The sequence below is a fragment of the Macadamia integrifolia genome, chromosome 6 (genome assembly GCF_013358625.1).
Source record: "Macadamia integrifolia cultivar HAES 741 chromosome 6, SCU_Mint_v3, whole genome shotgun sequence".
Taxonomy (NCBI): domain Eukaryota; kingdom Viridiplantae; phylum Streptophyta; class Magnoliopsida; order Proteales; family Proteaceae; genus Macadamia; species Macadamia integrifolia.
This window is the reverse complement of record NC_056562.1, coordinates 6,023,842-6,042,217: the sequence shown is the minus strand read 5'-3', so window position 1 is coordinate 6,042,217 and position 18,376 is coordinate 6,023,842. Positions and strand designations below refer to the sequence as shown.

Sequence of the window (18,376 nt, the reverse complement as noted above, 5' to 3'; positions counted from 1 at the left end):
TTGGAAAATATAAAAACCTAGGTGGATTTTTGTGAACACAAAGGGGAAGTGAATTATTTTATTACTTTAACTGCAAGCAGGAGTTAGAGCTAAGGGTAGTAGACACATTTTTTTCTGGCTGGAGAGGGAGATGCATCCCTTCTCCAGCCATTTATCTACCATTTTTATGATTTTACTTAGGCTATGTTTGGTTGCAAGGGGAATTAAAGGGAAGGGAAGTGAAATTTTCATACTTAAAAAAGAAATATATGTAATCATTATCCCATGTGACTATATCATTACTTCAAATCATTCTATATTTGGTAATAAAATTTCACTTTACTTTACATCCAAAACCCTTTGCTAGATTTTTATTGGACTAGTAGAAGTCAAAGAGAAAGAGTGAGTGAGAACCGACTAACTATGGTAAGTGGAGAGAGAAACTCTACGGTGGAGGAGATTGGGATTCTGGCCGGAGGCAGCCCGCCTGATCGCGCAAAGCAGAGGCTCATTACGGATTTCTTGCAGCCCGACCTACCTCTTGGAACAGGTTGCACGCCTGCACCTGCTGTGCCTATTGTGGATGTTTGCAATACTGGCTTTTCTTCCCTCCCTAAGAAATCCTACTCTAAGGCGGTTGGAGGCGTTCTCCCTGATGTTGCCGACCTACCTGACCCTATTCATGCCGGAAATCTCACTAAAATCGTGATTCCCCAAGATGCCTATGAGGAACGTCTTCTCCGATATCGCTTTGCTTTGGTGGCCAGAATAAATTTTCGGTTTATTTCTTTGGATGAAGTTCGGAAGGAAGCTGTGAATTCTTGGAACCTTAAAGAGAAGGTTTTTATCAAACCTATGGGATTAGGCTACACTTTATTCCAATTTGAGGCTGAGAAAGACATGACAAACATCTGGAAACAAAGTCCTATCAAGNGCACCTGCTGTGCCTATTGTGGATGTTTGCAATACTGGCCTTTCTTCCCTCCCTAAGAAATCATTCTCTAAGGCGGTTGGAGGCGTTCTCCCTGATGTTGCCGACCTACCTGACCCTATTCATGCCGGAAATCTCACTAAAATCGTGATTCCCCAAGATGCCTATGAGGAACGTCTTCTCCGATATCGCTTTGCTTTGGTGGCCAGAATAAATTTTCGGTTTATTTCTTTGGATGAAGTTCGGAAGGAAGCTGTGAATTCTTGGAAACTTAAAGAGAAGGTTTTTATAAAACCTATGGGATTAGGCTACACTTTATTCCAATTTGAGGCTGAGAAAGACATGACAAACATCTGGAAACAAAGTCCTATCAAGATCGGACGGCAGTTTATTCGCTTCCAGCGGTGGAAGCCGGATTTTAATATCCATGATAACTCTCCTATTTCTAAGCTTGTCTGGATTCGATTTCCTGGGCTCCCCTTCGAATATTGGCACGAGCGGATCCTCCTTTCCATGGCAAAAGCCGTGGGGCGTCCCCTGGACATTGATAAAAGAACACGAAATGCATCCATAGGGAACTTTGCTCGTGTCCTCGTGGAGATGGATACTTCAGTACAGCGGTTGGAAGAAATCCAGGTTGAACGGCGACAACCTGGAACAGGTGATCTTTTTTGGTTCAAACAAAAAATCATATATGAAGACGCTTTGGGAAAGTGTGGTTTTTGTAAAAAACTTGGTCATACCATCCAAAACTGCAAAGAGAAACGCATCGCCGATGCCGCACGCAAAGACAAGGATGATGCTTGTGGTGTTGTAGGGGCTGTTTGGGTGGAGAAGTCGTCTTTGGGGGCGGCTGGTGTGGAGATTTCCGGCAGGAATGGTGGCGAGCCCTCAATAGGAAAGAATTCAAATTCAAAATTGCCAACCATCTCCCATAATTGTGATCCAGCTTTGTATGGAAACTTGGATACGCAAGAGGGGATTTTAGCTATTGAGTTACCTATTTTAGAAGGATTTTCCTCAGCCAATTTGAGGAATAATTCAATTGCAGATCGATTGGATGACCCATGCAACAGAGATGGTTCAGTTCCTTTACACGGGTCAAACAAGCCCAATATGGTGAACCAAACCACTGAGACTAACTCAATTACAGAACATGGCATTCTGGTTTCTCCAGGTTGTGCGGCTAATCCAGTTCTGATTTCTGGCTCTTGTCAACTCTCTGTCCACCGTGATCACGTGATAAATTCCATTACTTCAAGTGCTATGGATAATGGTCATCTCACCCTCCACTACCCGGAAGTTGGCGCCATTGATGCTGCTGCCCTCCAGAAGGAACAATGCCACGGCATGGAAACAGTTTCAAGAAAAAAAGGTAAACAATTGTTCACTGTGGAGCAGACTAGAAAGTCTGACCGTATTGCCTCTTCCAAATGTTTATGATGCGTGCCCTCTTCTGGAATATCAGAGGGATGAAGAAGGCTGCTGGTCGTGCAACTCTCAGTAATATTCTCCTAGACAAGCACCCTGATGTGGTTTGTATAGCTGAACCAATGGTGGAGGTAGCTGCTTTCCCTTATTTATTTTTTAATAAACTGGGATATGATGCATGCTTTATTCATAATATTCGCACTGATAAAAACCCAAACCTATGGGTCATTTGGAAGAGGTCTCTCACCAAACCAACTATTATTTCCATGTCTGACCAGTTTATTTCACTGTGTATAAATTGGAGAAACAATTCTATTTACATAACTTTTGTACATGCGAGTTGTTTCCGAGCTTCTAGAAGAGAGCTATGGATGGCTCTTGCAGCGACTCCAATTGGCTCCTCTCCTTGGCTAGTTACAGGTGACTTCAATGCCTCCCTTTTTTCGTACGAAAAAAAGGGTCCGGGCGCCTTTAATCTTGGGTCTGCGTCTGAGTTCAATGCGGCTGTGGATGCTTGCAACCTGATTTCAGTTCCTTCTCAAGGGCATAAATTTACTTGGACGAATAACAGGAAGCATGGGAATGTTTTGGCAATTCTGGACAGGTCTTTTTGTAATGAAGAATGGATAAACCACTTTCATGACTGTTCCCAGGAGGTGATGCAGCGGTTTTCTTCTGACCATTCCCCCCTGTGCATTACCTCGGATTCAATGATGAAACCTGCAAATTGCCCCTTCCGCATCCAACGATTTTGGATGGACCATGAGGAATTTATGGATGTGGTCAATAAATCCTGGAGTGAACCTGTGGATGGCTATCCTATTTTTTCTCTTGCTCTTAAGCTGAAACGCCTCAAGCCTGTTCTCAGAAGCTGGGCAAGATCAGTGTTCCCAAACCTTGATGCGGAATTAAAAGCCGCAAAAGATGATCTTCAGCAAATTCAATCTCAGATAGATTCCTATGGTATTGATGACCATCTTTTTAATTTGGAAGCTGATGCTAAATCCAGATACTTGAAAGCTCTCCTTGACCATGAAAAGCTATGGGCAGAAAAAGCAAGAAATAGATGGCTCTCTCAAGGAGATCGAAACTCTAGATTTTTCCACTTATCTGCGAAAATCAGAAGGGTGAAGAACTCGATTCGCTCTCTTCAAAAAACTGATGGTACAATTACATCAAGCATGGATGATTTGGCTGTTCATGTTGAGGAGTACTATAAGGCTATCCATAAAGCCAGCCCCACCCTTGACCATGGATCGCTATTGGACTGCATTCCCCATATCCTTGACGAGCTTGACGTTAGAGGATTGGAAGCCATCCCAAATGATCAAGAAATCAAGAATGCAATTTGGGACCTGGACCCTGATAGTTCTCCAGGCCCAGACGGTTACTCTGGTGCGTTCTTCAGACATTGTTGGGAGCTAATTGGTTTTGATGTTTGCTGTGCTGTGAAGAATTTTTTCAGCTCTGGAACCCTTCCTAAAGGTATCAATAATAGCTTCTTGGTTCTCATCCCGAAAATGGAAGGTGCGACTTCTCTGGACAAGTTTAGGCCGATTTGCATGCAAAATTTTTTCTGTAAAATTTTGTCCAAGGTTATGGCTACAAGACTCTCTTCTCTCCTCCCTAAGCTCATTTCAGAAGAGCAAGGCGCCTTTCAGAAGGGCAAGGTTATTCAGACTAATATCAGCCTCGCTTCAGAGTTAACTAATCTCATGTTTGAGTGTACAAGAGGTGGAGGTATGGGGATAAAAATTGATATCCAGAAAGCCTTTGACACTGTATCTTGGAGCTTTCTTTTCAAGGTATTGAAAAAGTTTGGCTTCCCCGATACTTGGACTGATTGGTTGCATCAAATTCTTCGTACATCCAGAATTTCAGTGTTGCTCAATGGAGGTCCGGTTGGATTCTTTGGTGTTGAGCGAGGCCTGCGTCAGGGTGACCCCATCTCCCCTCTTTTATTTATCCTTGCCGAAGAGGTCCTGTGTAGGGGAATCCGCCTTATGCTTCAAGACAAGAAACTACAAACCATCAAGGGTCCTCGTGGTGTCCAAATGCCAGGTTTTCTCCTCTTTGCAGACGATATTTTCTTCTTTTTAAATGGCTCCATCAAATATGTCAGACATTTCCATGACTTCCTTACAAAGTATCAGCAGTTTTCTGGTCAACAAATCAATCTCAACAAAAGTAAACTTTTTCTGGGGAATATGTCTCTTGATAGAAAGCAACTCATCTCTGATACCCTTGGAATCTCTATCTGCAAATTCCCTACAAAATATCTGGGAGTGGAAATTTTCAAGGGTAGAGTCACTCGGGAACCTCTCCTCCCGGTGATGGATAAAATTAAAGGAAGGATGGCTGGTTGGAAAGGAAAGCTCCTCTCCATGGCTGGTAGGGTGGAGCTGGTTCGATCTGTTATTTCTGGTATGCCGTCCCACAACTTCTCTGTATACTGGTGGCCTAGCTCTTTACTGAACATCATGGAGAGATGGATGAGGAATTTCATTTGGAGTGGCGATCCTGAAACAACCAAAGGAGTTACAGTTAGTTGGGACTCAATCTGCAAGCCTAAACAAGAAGGAGGGCTGGGAATTAGGCGTCTAAGGGATGTCAATAAAGCTTTTCTCTGTAAGCAGGTATGGAATATAAGACACTCTACATCAGCCCTGTCCAGCATTATTAATGCTCGATTTTTGAAGAAAAATGGGGAGCTTAAGAAAGGGTATAAATCTTCCACCATTTGGCCAGGCCTTCGAAGAATGTGGTCTCTTGTCTCTAGCAAAGAGCGATGGGTGGTGGGTAATGGGGTTTCCATAAATTGCTGGAAAGATAGATGGGTTGACTCTGAATCTTTTCAACAAAGGGCAGGTTTGAGAGATGAGCTGTTTGCATCTTCCTCCATGACAGTTGCGGCCTTTATTGACAATAATGAGTGGAACTTCCCCACGGTTTCATCTTCTCTTCTTCAAGATTTTTTTCTCGCTGCTTCATCTATCAATATCCCTAGAGGTAACATAAAAGATACATGTATTTGGAGCCTCTCTACCTCTGGTCAATTCAGTACTTTCTCAGCCTGGAATGATATTCGCCGCCGAAATCCAAAGGTTCCTTGGCATGAGCTGGTCTGGATGAAAGGCCTCTCTCCTCGTCAGTCAACTTTTGGCTGGCGTCTGTGTCACCAGAAGCTTACTACTGATGATATTATTAGGAAAAAAGGCATCTCTTTAGCCTCCAAATGCATCATGTGCGGTCTTCATGCTGAGACTCTGCCCCATCTCTTCTTAAATTGTAGTGTTTCTCGGGTCCTTTGGGAAAATTTCTTGAACTGTTTTGGTTTTCTTTGGAAGGATCAATCCTCCATTGCTGATTTGATATCCTGGTGGAAACGAAAGCGAAGAATTTTGTCGGTAAAGGATCCTTGGGCGGCTGGTTTGATTATAGTGACCGACACTATTTGGCAAGAAAGGAATCATCGACGGCATGGTGGTAAGAGTTCGGATGCCTCTCTGCTATTCATGAAAATATTGAGAACGCTCAAGGAGTCTAATCTCAACTTAAAAGGGGTCATTCGGACTACTGCTGATCTTCTTTGCTGCAGGAAACTTGGGTTGCATGCAGTTCCAGGCGACCCTCCTTCCATTCTTGAAGTCATTTGGTGCAAGCCTCCACTCGCCTGGTCAAAGATAAACATTGATGGTAGTTCCATGGGAAACCCTGGTCGAGCAGGAGGAGGGGGTGTCATTCGAGATTCCAATGGGAAAGTTATATTCTCCTTCAAGCATTTCTTTGGCATCAGTACGAACTACTATGCAGAATTCATGACTTTTCTTCATGGTATCCGCCATGCAATGGGTCAAAGGATTACAAACTTGTGGATTGAATCTGACTCTGTGGCAGTAGTCAACTCTGTTCAAGGCAAGTCTCTCCCTTGGTTTGCCCTGCAAGAGTGGCTCTCTTTGCAGCACTACCTCAATTCTATATCCTGGAAGATTTCTCATTGCTATAGGGAAGCCAATCCTATTGCGGATTACCTTGCAAAATCAGCTGCAAAAACAGGATTATCTGGAACCATGGAGGAATTTCCTACTCATATTATTGAGGAGATTAGATGGGATTCTTTCTCCAAACCAAGATTTAGATTCTGTAGATAGCTTTGGAGGACCCTGTTGATGGCAATGCCGAAGGTGGGATCCTTTCTTTTGCTTTGGTTTTTTCTTGGTGTACCCTTATTTCTTTTTTATTCTCCATTTTAATACAATTTTGATTTCTAGCAAAAAAAGAGTCACCAATATGTGGCATCCTCTACCATTCTTCCTGTTTAAAGGTTTCGAGTTACTGAATTGTTATGCCGTGCATGTTACAGAAATAAGTTAAAATCAGATCCTTTCCAGTGTGCATCGGATGGGAGGAAATGCTTGCCCCATGCTGCCAGCAGTTCGATGCATGCTGCGTGTGTGGGAGAGGATCTCAAAATGAGGGTGATCGTGCTGCAGTCACCTTATCACCCATACTTCAATTTTAGACCAAAACAGTCAACTGATCAAGATTTTTCATTATTGTAAAAATAAATAAATAAATAAAGTTGCTAATTGCGTGGGGCCAGCCCCAGACATAAGGGCACATGGATTTACTGTTTCATCTCCTGTGAATTGAAAAATTATATTCATGTTGATGCTCTTGTGAACATTTTTATTGGTCTTTGCAATGGTGTGAGGGCTATGTGACTAGACCGATCTCTTGCAAAAGAAAAATTAGATGCTCAAGTGTGTATTCGGATTCTCTCCAACCCTACAGTGTGCATCCGATTGTTGGAAGAGTCTTGGGGTGTGTGCAGGTCCCCCAACTATTAGTAGCGTTCTGGAGGAACTAGGATTGGAGAGGATTTGACGGCTCTCCAATTAGGGACATGCAAGCATGGGGGTTCCGGCTTTCAAGTGTTGGGCTACGTGCATGTGATAAGTTGGAAAGAGATTGAAGGGAAAATCGTTGGAGAAGATCTAAATCCCAACTGCAACACATTCATTAAATGAGGAGAAGATCTATAAAGCGCAAGGCACATGAAGAATATTATGGTTGGACAAATTGGGAAAAAAACCCATTATTTTTTATGGTAAGTAGAGGTAAAATTCGACTGATCCCGATCTATCCGATTCCAATACCAACCAAGAACTTAATCCCTACTTGGGAAAGAAGGGCCTGAGAATTGAGATTCACACCATTTTTGATGTTGAAAATGGAGAAATAGAGAAATAGAGCAATGGACACTTGAAGCAATATCTATTGATGTATTACTACATTCTTCCATGACCTAAAATATTCTGAGGAGAAATAGTGAGCAAAGATATGCATAGTTTAAGTCTTGTGTCGAGTATATCTCCAAATAGAGCTGATTGTAAGACAAATTCACATAGCCTACCTCAATTAATTGGGATAAGACTGAAATTTTGTTGAGACTGGGAGAAAAAAGTTGGTCAAAACATCCAAAACCGATACAAAATAAAATTCTTAGACAAAGCCCGGTTCACATCATTTTCATGACAAATCTTACATATTTTCAAGACCTAAGACAGTAGGATCTTAGGCACATAATCTCATGGGCTGATTGGCTCATTGGCCCATAATTTTTTTTCTCCAGGTAATTTAGACCAGTGAAATACATCTGGAAGTCTATATGGCTCAAATAGAATTTCTCAATCAATTTCCAAGTATTATATTGATACATAGAGAAATTGGATCATGGTTTAAGACACCAGATATGGTCTCGGGTGATACCGATCCAAACCCAATCTGGATCGGCCTGTATCAGTCTGATATGGACAGGAATACCCCTGGTTTTCATTTGAATTTTTTTTTTTTTTTAACCTTTTACCTTTTGTTAGTCTGAAGCTTAATTTTTGGGCAGAACAGAAACTACAATGTGTTGAGGCCAGAATGCCTTCTAAAACTCTCGTGGAAAACCTGCTTCCTGAGCAGGCTTAATTTTGGATTGTAGGGACAGAGGGAATACTTGTGGGCTTTGAGTTCAAATTGAATCGAACCGTTTATACCAAAACTAAGAAACCGTTTATTACATGATTGGATTTTGGTTTTAAAATTGCAACTGTGATTTAGTTTTGATTTAAAAGTTTAAACCGTTAAACCGATTAACATATACATAGTAAGTTTAAGTCATTGAATGTTAAGTTTACATATATTTCAATAAAAAAAATTTAAGCATTAAACAAATATTAAAAAAATATATAAAAATAAACTGTTCAATTCAATGTTACAATTTACATCTATTTCACTAAAAATTTTGAAGGTAAGAAGTTGTAAAAGTTAGAAAACATAGGAAAACTGTTTAAAACCGTTTAAAATGAAACCGTTTATAAATGTTTTCGATTCTCATATATGAAACAGTTTATTAAATGATTCAATTTTGATTTTAGCTAAAAATTCTTGCACCAAACCGAATAGAGCTGTTTACACTAAAACCAAACCAATTAACACCCTTATATCCATGGATCTTTCCCCCACCCCCCTCTTCTAAAATTATCATGGTGACCGTACAGGAACTCTAGGTATATTTCTAAAAAATTGAATCGACATAAAGTGTTACGAATTTTTTTTCCTTTAGTTAAAACTATTTTTTGAATTTTTAATTGTTTTTAATTTCTATTTAAAACTAACATTAATGCTGCTAGCTAGCATCATCATTTAACAATCATGTAATTTTGTGGATTAATTGTATTACAAGAAAACAACTTTTTTTAACCCTAGCTTATTAATCATTTAGGATCTTAATTTATCCTCAAACATTTATGAAAAGAAAAGATACAACCAAATTGGTCCTACATGGTAGCTTGATTCCACAAAATCCCTACACAAGAAAAGGATGCGCCCACCCAATACCCACAGTGGTAGCAAAACAGAAATATTTAAGCAAACCAGAGGAAATCTGAAAAATAATCAAGCAAAACATATATTCTTCAATTATGAAAGAACCTGATTTCTTTTTGAAAATTCAAATATCATCAGCCGGAAGCATCTTGCATGACAAAAAATGGCTTTAAGACAATAGTTTTTCAGACACAGTGTGCATGTCAGGCCGAGATTGTGGATTAGTAACTAAACATGAGATTGCTAGCTTCATAACAGATAAGAGCTCTTCAATCATGTCAATCGTGGGAGGTGAGAGCCGTTTGTCCAGCGCATCTCTTAATAGTATCATTTGCTCAGTTGATGGCACAACTAAGTACGATGATAATAGTGTAGAGATGAGTTCACTTGGATGCCTTCCCATAAGCACTTCTAATGTTAGTACCCCAAAGCTATAAACATCACATTTTCGTGTCACCATCATCGTGTAGGCAAGCTCTGGAAGGCATGGAAGTTAAGCAAACATTCAGTTATATTCTTAAAACTCATAAAATGGCAATTAATGTTTAAAAAAATTCAAAATTTATTTATTGGGAGTAGTAAATCAATTTTGAAGTTTGTGAAAATATAAAAATATTCCAAACTTCTAATAATAATGGCATGATCGATGAGAATCTGTTGAATTATAAAGCCTCCTCAAGTAAAAACTTAAATAGAAAAAATGAAGAATTAGTTAAATGTTAGTAATATACTTCATGCAAGTACTACTCAGGGGTGAAACAGGGCCGGATTGGATAGGATTTCTTAAAACATCGGCACAATCTTAGGTCCCCAAAACTCAACTAGGGCCCGACCCAACCTGTCGGACCCATGCCTAGACCAAACCATGCTGGCACATGCCAATGCAACACAGCCCTAATTGACCCTAATCAGGCTAGGTTAGGTTGGATTGGGTTGGACCTGATTTTTGCGATGGTCGGGTTAATCTTGATTGACATTGTTTTTCTCATTCATGTCCTATGCAATAAACAAAAAAATAATAATAAAAAGTACCAAAAAATAAATGATCAATGCAAAATTAAAATTATGAAATGCAACACAACAGTAGATGTTCTAGACACTTGACCATAAGAATCAATGACCTAGATTTTAGTATTCGGAATGAAAAGTTATGATGACAACCCTAAATTATATTATACAAATCAAAGTTAAAATCAAAGCCAGGTTGGGCCGAGCCAAACAAGGCCTCAACATGGGCTTGACCAAATCCTGATCTAAGGTAAAAAATCTTAGTCCAAGCCTTGTTCGGGCTCAAGGTGGGACAGAGCATCAACGCTAAACTTACACCCCTAAACCCTAGTACTACTTGTAAATATTGAAGAAATGATAAATTTATTACCTGGAGCAACATATCCACACGTCCCCACCTGTTCAGTCCAATTGGATGAGTCAGGCTTTAGAAGTCTAGCAGTGCCAAAGTCAGATACACATGCCTCATAATCTTCATCCAACAAAACATTGTTGCTTGATATGTCACGGTGAATGATCGGTGGTGAACAATCATGGTGCATGTAAGACAAAGCATTTGCTACGCCTTTAATAACATTAATCCTTCTTATCCAATCCATTTCCGATGCAAGCTCACTGTTGTTGAGGATCATAGCCAAGCTCCCTCTCCCAAAATACTCATAAACTAAAAGAGAGTGTTGTGCAGATGAACAAAAACCATATAATTTCACAATGTTTCGATGTCGCAGTTTTGTCAATGCAGAAATCTCATTTCTAAATGTTTGTATGTTGGCATTCTCACACTCATCCCCTAATGGTTGGTGAAGCTTTTTGACAGCAACTACTTGATCCGTTGATAGCTTTGCTATATAAACGCTTCCGTATCCTCCCATCCCAATGCAATATTTGGCATCAAAATCCTCTGTCGCTTCAATAATTTCTTGATATACTATTCTTCCATCAAAATTCCATATTGAAAATAAATTTGTATCATGTGTTGTTGTTGTCCTTCGGTCTGTCTCAATAATTCTTTCCCTTCGGTAGACAACACAAGCGATACTAACAAAAACAAATAGAAGAAATAGCACACCTAACAATGGAACCAAGACAGCAATTAGGATTTTGTGGTCTGGTTTTCCATTCTCTCCTTCGGAAAAAGTTGATTTGCACGGTTGCAAACCACTTACATTACCACACAGTGCAGTATTGTTTCTTAAATCTTCTACTGTAGCATTTTGAAAGGCTCTGATCTTCGGAATTGGACCCTCAAACTCATTGTAAGATATATCAATGGATGTCAAGCTAAGCATTCCATCAAATGCAGAAAAAATGGGACCTGAGAGTTGATTGTGAGAAAGATTTAACTTCTCCAACTTCCCTAAATTTTTGAACTGAGACAGTATCTCTCCACTGAACCTGTTTTGACTAAGATCCAATAGAAGTTGAAGGTAAACCAGATTGCCAATTTCAAATGGAATGCTATCATTCAATTTGTTGTTGCTTAAATCCAGATGAAATAAGCTGGAGCAGTTCCCTATTTCTTTTGGTATTTGTCCACTCAAACTGTTTGTTGACAAGTCAAGATATGTTAGGCTATACAGCCTTCCAATTTCTAATGGTAAACTGCCAGAAAGTTGGTTTCCACTCAGACTGAGATTTAGCAAAGATGTCAACTCACCAAATTCCTTAGGAATTTCTCCCACCAGGTGATTTGAAGAAAGGTCAAGTACATGCAGTTGAGTTAACATCCCAAACTCTGGAGGTATCTTACCAGTAATATTATTCCCAGCCATCACAAGAGCTTGCAGATTTTGGCATTGGCCCCAGGTTGATGGAAGTTCACCATAAAATTGATTATTGCTCAAACTAATGTAATTCAGCTTCTCATAAACCCCGAAGGCTTCTGATAAGTTTGCAGTGAATTGGTTATTTTCAAGCCGAACTCTATATAAGCTGGTACAGTTTTTGAAGCCTTTTGGAATAAAACCTGTCAAATGGTTGTTCAAGGCTGTGAAGTTTTCAAGTGATCCACTGATGCATAGCCCTTGTGGCAAACTACCTGAGAGATGATTTTCTCCCAAATGTAAGCTAGCTAATTTTGTGAGATTTCCTATTTCTTCAGGGATTGATCCAGAAAGTTGATTTCTCAGTAGGGTCAAATGGATGAGCTTCTGTAGGTTTCCCAAAGTGGAAGGGATGGATCCAGTTAGCAGATTGGTGGATATTTTTAGGAGTGTTAGACTTGTCAAATTTCCTATTTCCAGAGGAATCCTTCCAGATAATTGATTACCAAAGAGGAGTAAAATGGTTAGGTTTCTCAATTTACCTAAAGAGGCAGGGATCAAACCAATGAGATTGTTTTGGTTCAAAGAGAGCTGCTGAAGATTGCTCAAGTTACCTAGAGATTCAGGTATACAACCAGAGAGGTTGTTGGCATACATGGTCAGAACAGTAAGATCTTTCAATCTTCCTATTCCATTAGGTATCCATCCATTGAAATTATTCTGATCAAGATACAAGATTTTAAGACTGGTAAGCAAGCAGATTTCAGATGGAACTAAGCCAGAGAGCATATTCATGGACAGATCAAGGTAATTGATAACAGAAAGGTTCGCAATGTTAGATGGAAGAGTACCAAGAAATGTATTATTAGTGAGATTCAGACTTGTAAGAGAAGGAAATGAGGGGAAAGGGAAGTTATTAACCATACCTTGCAAGCCCATACTTGGTAAGTTAATATCAGTAATGCTTCCCCATTGATTGCAAGCAATTCCAATCCAACTGCACCATGGGTCAGATTGCAGAGAGGAATTGGTGGTATTAGGATGAAGTTGTAGTGTCCATGAATGAAGAACAGATTGACTTTGGTTGTTGAGAGTAGCTTTCCATTTGAGTAGAGCATCAGCTTGTTCAGTGCTGATGGAATTCAAGGCGTAGGAGTTGGAAGAAGTAAGGAAAAGAGTGAAGAACATGAAGGATAGGAGGCTGAAGGAGAGGGATTCCATTATAATAGGGTTGCAGAAAGCCATGTTGGTAGTTGGTTGCCTTCAACAATTGAAGAGTAATGGGAGCTTTATAGTACGAAAATGATATATCGTCGGCCAGACTTTACATCCTCTGATCATCATCTCACCCTCTCATCCTTTTAATTTAAGACCGAAAAAGATGAGAGGGAAGTTTCACGGTTACTCAACTAATTTAATGGTTTTTATTTTAATAACCAGACTCACTTATTTTATTATGACTCGGGTGAAAAGACTGAATATCATTTGACTCGGATAATGTGTAACCGATTCTTGTCATATTTTACTTCGACCTATTCTACACCACTCTTGATTAGTGGGTCTATCGTAATCAATACCAATTCAATCCAATTTTTAGAATCATGTTGTGGAGCAATTACTTGAAAATTGTAAAATTCTTGCACATGTAGAGAGAGAGAGAGAGAGATGCTGCATTTGGTGATGTTTTTGTTTCAGAAACAATGTTTCGTGTCAAAAACAAAAATTTCAATTTTTATATCAAAATATATATATATATATTTTTTTCGAACGAAACTAGAATGATGGAATTACAACGTACGGTTCAGACGCATAACAAATAAAAACGTCCGGTTAGGATACTGCTTGAAATGATGGGTTCAACTCAAACTGGTTTCGACTCTTCTACTGCACACGTCTTATAATTTTAATACCACACAACCGACACGATTTGAGTTTGGTCTCACATGTTGCATTTTTAATTTACTTGATTGTCTTTTTTTTTTTTTTTTGGTAGAAATTTTACTTGATTGTCACTACCTATGAAGGTAAGGCTTACACGACCACAAACTCAAGTTATATTATAAGGTATGAAATCTATGAAATCATGGAAGTATGAAATTTACTCATACCAACGTGAGTTTGTCAAACTTACGGGTTCACAAAAGGTCAAATTTACGGGAAATAGAATGCTTCTTGATTGTGTTTTCCTACGCTCTTTCATAAGGTGTCATGAAATGATGCCCCGATTGAGTAAATATAAATGCTTGCTTAGATCAGGCTTCTTTGTAGTGCGTCAATGTGTTTTACAGTGTAACACAGATCCAAGGGCTAGGAGCCCTCAGACACGCAGCTCAAAGCATGAACACACAGTCCAAGGTGTTCCCAATCCATGCGTATTCCCCCATTGGCTAAGGTGTTAGGATGAAGGCCACATGATCATAGAGCGCTCTTTTCCTCATGTTATAATTAGTTTTTTTTTTTTTTTTCCATAGATCTAGATAATTTCCCAATCTAATATAAAGAAACAAAAGAAGACCTTGAACAAACCTGAGTGTGGAAGTGTATTTTTAATGGTTGTCAATGAACAAGAATCATCTATGCCACCATTGATGAAAATAAGTGTGGTGCAACTGTAAGAGACAACCACTAGGAAAGAGCAAGTATAATGGCAAAGACTTCGAGGAGTTTTTTTTGGGGTAGAAAGAAAGATTTTGAGGTCGATCCCTTTAAAATAAGTGTATTTTTAATGATTATCTCATATAGCTTGCAAAAACAATCCCTTGAAAATTATTCAAAAAAAAAATAAAATAAAAACAATCCCATTTACATTGAGCAAAATCCTTTTCTTTTTACTGATTCAAGAAATAAATATTTTGATCCAAAGGGGGTCCACAGTTGGTCTTTGTCAACTCCTCACTCACGATGAAGAGATCATCAGTTCAACCCTCTTTCGGCCTATCTTAAAAAAAAAAAAAAATCTATCTCGTCAGGTTTGACCAGGCCCAAGGTGTTCCCAATCCATCCGTATTCCCCCATTGGCTGAGGTGTTAGGATGAAGGCCACATGATCATATAGCGTTCTTTTTCTCATTTTATAATTAGATTTTTTTTTTTTTATTTATTTCATAGATCTAGATAATTTCCCAATCAAATATAAAGAAACAAAAGAAGATCTTGAACAAACCTGAGTGTGGAAGTGTATTTTTAATGGTTGTCAATGAACAAGAATCATCTATGCCACCATTGATGAAAATAAGTGTGGTGCAATTGTAAGAGACAACCACTAGGAAAGAGCAAGTATAACGGCAAAGATTTCGAGGTGTTTTTTTTTGGGTAGAAGGAAAGATTTTGAGGTTGATCCCTTTAAAATAAGTGTATTCTTAATGATTATCTCATATAGCTTGCATAAACAATCCTTGAAAATTATTCAAAAAAAAAAAAAAAAAAAAAAAAAAAAACAATCCACTTACATTGAGCAAAAACCTTTTCTTTTTATTGATTCAAGAAATAAATATTTTGATCCAAAGGGGGTCCACAGTTGGTCTTTGTCAACTCCTCACTCAACGTGAAGAGATCATGAGTTCAACCCTCTTTCGGCCTATCTAAAAAGAAAAAAAAAAAAATCTTTTTCATCAGGTTTGACCAGGCCCAATCACCAGGTTTTCTGAAAGGCGAGTTGAGTAAAAAAAAATGGTTATTCAACTAAGATTTTTAAAATTTTCAATGCAATATATATTAGTAAAAATTCACAAAAAATATAAGAAAATATTTTAAAAAATACTAAAAAAATACATCATGAATTTATTGTTCTTCATTGAAAACTTTAGTAGAAATTTCTTGGAGCGTATGTCATACGCATATGTTATGAATTCTTAATTCATCTAAATTTTCTATTTATAAGTGAATAATGGTTCATCAATGGGGAAAATGGAATTGGAATCCTCCGCCTCAAAAAAGGAGCCAGAGTTCATTCATGTGGATCAATCTGACTGACTAAATAGACATATACAACTCCCCCTCAAAATGGAGTTGTATAGGCTCTATACAACTCCATTTTGGACACAGTTTAATTTAAGAATTTTATTTGATAAACTAAAAAAACAGAGAGGAAACTTTCATGATTATTTGCTGTCGAGAAGTTGTAGAGGGACTTAGATTTTCATTTTCGCCCAACCAACTATCGAAGAAGAGGATTGAGGATTTTTAACATTTTACTGAACTTATTATTTATTTATTTATTTATTTATTTTTGCATGGTAGAGACATTTTATTTAACTCAAGTGGAACAACTGAATGCTTTTTTTATTTTTTTTTTAAATGACTAGACTCACGGATTTGTTGTGACTCTAGTCATAAGACCGAGTCTCATTTGAGTAGAAGGAGTTGTGACTTGATTCATATCATATTTTACCCAGAGCCATTCTGCACAACTCTTGACGAGTTTTTGAAAATTTTGACTTGACTCACGGAGTAATGCTAGCATGACCCTTAAAAGGGGATAATGGCTACATTTTCAAAACATAAGGGTGTTTGGTTCTGTAAATCTTTGGGATGACATTCTTTAGAATGATAATTCTTAATTTTTAGAGTTGTTTGGTTCCATTAGGATGACCTTCATAAGTGAGTATCATACTTCTCATGAATGACCATATTACAAAGGATGTATTTAAAATCTGAGTTTACCTCAACACTTAAACTCATATTTGAGCAACATTTTTACCACCTAGTATAAAAGGAGAAAGCGAAAAGACGTTCTCTACGGAAGCCAATATCTCAACCCACGAGAAACATGTACTAGTCTTAAGGCAACCAAACGATTTTTCAGAAATAAACATAATTCAAAAGAATGTCTATCAAAAGATTGACATTCATATCCGATACATACACCATTTGATTTACCGAACCAAACACCCCCTAAGGGATCCCCTCTGATTCACACAATGTGGCCAACTGCATTTGGTGGTGAGTGCCAAGCCATGCATATTTACAGGCTTTAAATCGATATGGCTGGCACTTCCCTATGTTATATATAGAACAATTTTCCTTTTTTTTTGGAAAAAGCTCTCTGAGATTTAGGCATACACAAAGCCTCTTCACACGAACATTTACATTAATTTTTGGGAGAAGGTTCCCTGACTGGCAGCATGGTCCCTGCATCAACATGGGCTAATCACAACACACACAGAAACATAAACACGGATAAGATTTTCGCATTTCATGAATAAGATAACAGTCTTGGGCTATGTCTGGGCGTGGAAGCCACACACAGTTTCCTCTCATTCCTCCCTTTCAGTCCCATTCCCGCTTAATTGACCAAGTTAATTTCTTATTGATTTTGGTTATGAAACTACAATAAATTAAGCTAAAATTTATTTTGATAATGCAATGTGTGGAGGCACCTCCTGAGAAATCTGTGTCATAGCATACATAGAATTAATATAAAATCTTTTGCAGTTACTTCAAGATTTGTGTTTTAATTTATACGTAATTTGTGTTGATAGAAATACTTTCACATTTATCATAACAAAATAAATAAATACTTTGACGACCAGACCAAAGAATAAATATGGATTCGTCCTATTGTAACCCAGGTAGGTGACAGATGACTTCTAACCTATTCCTCAATACCCTTTTGTTGACGTGAAGATAGATAAGTTGCTATATAAAAATAAATAAATAAATCATTTTTACAGATTTAAGTTAAAAAAAAAACTGTTCCAATTATGCCTTTTTGTTAAATTTACTATTCATTCATTGTCATTATTAAATAAAGGATATATTAGATAGTATGATACTATGATTCATCTCTACCACCTACGAGTTAGGGGTGTCAGTTGATCTATTCGGTCTGATTTTGATCTATTAAATTGATTTCGATGTGAGAAAGGATGAATCTAAAATCAAACCAAACCAATAAGGGAGGGTTTGGGTTTGGTGTTTCCATTTGGATTCGATATAGTTTGGTTTTTTTCTTATTAATTAGATATCGAATATGGTTTACCATGTGTATATATGCATAATTATGGGAGAATTTTTATTTTTTATTTTTGGGCTGTTATTGGTTTGGGTTCGGTTTTAGTCCAATTTTTCATGTTCCACACTACCCCAATCTGTAACATCCAACTTTGAGGTATATGACAATGAAACATGCACAAATAGCAGCCTAGCTATTGCCATTGATCTACCCTTGTTGCTGAACGAGATAGAATCCAAAAAAAAAACCTATTGCTCTTAATCTGGATACAGGTGCATCATTGACCTGTTCAATTGCTTGGTCCCATAGCTCAAGAAAGGGTCCATTGAGATTGTATTACTTTCACCTCCGAACTGCAAAGAGAAAACTCCCATTTAATGATTCTAGCTGAGTCGTCACTATTTTGCAGAGGCTGGTGGCTTCATAAATAACT

At 38.2% G+C, this 18,376-nt stretch overlaps 3 protein-coding genes across 3 annotated transcripts; 2 read left to right on the top strand and 1 right to left on the bottom strand.

Annotated features, from left to right (window-relative positions):
* Positions 1-402: 402 nt before the first annotated feature.
* Positions 403-2,665, top strand: LOC122081697. Its single transcript, XM_042648894.1, has 3 exons — positions 403-844; positions 903-2,285; positions 2,379-2,665. The coding sequence occupies exons 1-3, from the start codon at positions 403-405 to the stop codon at positions 2,384-2,386; spliced, it is 1,833 nt and encodes a 610-aa protein (XP_042504828.1). The 3' UTR covers positions 2,387-2,665.
* Positions 2,666-2,712: 47 nt separating this feature from the next.
* Positions 2,713-8,320, top strand: LOC122081696. Its single transcript, XM_042648893.1, has 3 exons — positions 2,713-4,671; positions 4,978-6,256; positions 8,244-8,320. The coding sequence occupies exons 1-3, from the start codon at positions 2,713-2,715 to the stop codon at positions 8,318-8,320; spliced, it is 3,315 nt and encodes a 1,104-aa protein (XP_042504827.1).
* Positions 8,321-9,266: 946 nt separating this feature from the next.
* Positions 9,267-13,236, bottom strand: LOC122081695 (MDIS1-interacting receptor like kinase 2-like). Its single transcript, XM_042648892.1, has 2 exons — positions 10,599-13,236; positions 9,267-9,697 (listed from the first exon to the last, which is right to left on the bottom strand). The coding sequence occupies exons 1-2, from the start codon at positions 13,234-13,236 to the stop codon at positions 9,390-9,392; spliced, it is 2,946 nt and encodes a 981-aa protein (XP_042504826.1). The 3' UTR covers positions 9,267-9,389.
* Positions 13,237-18,376: the final 5,140 nt, after the last annotated feature.

Excerpts from the sequence above, each read along its gene's own strand:
- LOC122081696 (XM_042648893.1), top strand. The coding sequence starts at position 2,713 with ATGGCTCTTGCAGCGACTCCAATTGGCTCCTCTCCTTGGCTAGTTACA. Across the intron at positions 4,672-4,977 it reads CTCGGGAACCTCTCCTCCCG|GTATGGAATATAAGACACTC; the intron begins GTGATGGATAAA and ends CTCTGTAAGCAG. Across the intron at positions 6,257-8,243 it reads AGTAGTCAACTCTGTTCAAG|AACAGAAACTACAATGTGTT; the intron begins GCAAGTCTCTCC and ends ATTTTTGGGCAG.
- LOC122081695 (XM_042648892.1), bottom strand. The coding sequence starts at position 13,236 with ATGGCTTTCTGCAACCCTATTATAATGGAATCCCTCTCCTTCAGCCTC. Across the intron at positions 9,698-10,598 it reads GTGTGGATATGTTGCTCCAG|AGCTTGCCTACACGATGATG; the intron begins GTAATAAATTTA and ends CATGCCTTCCAG.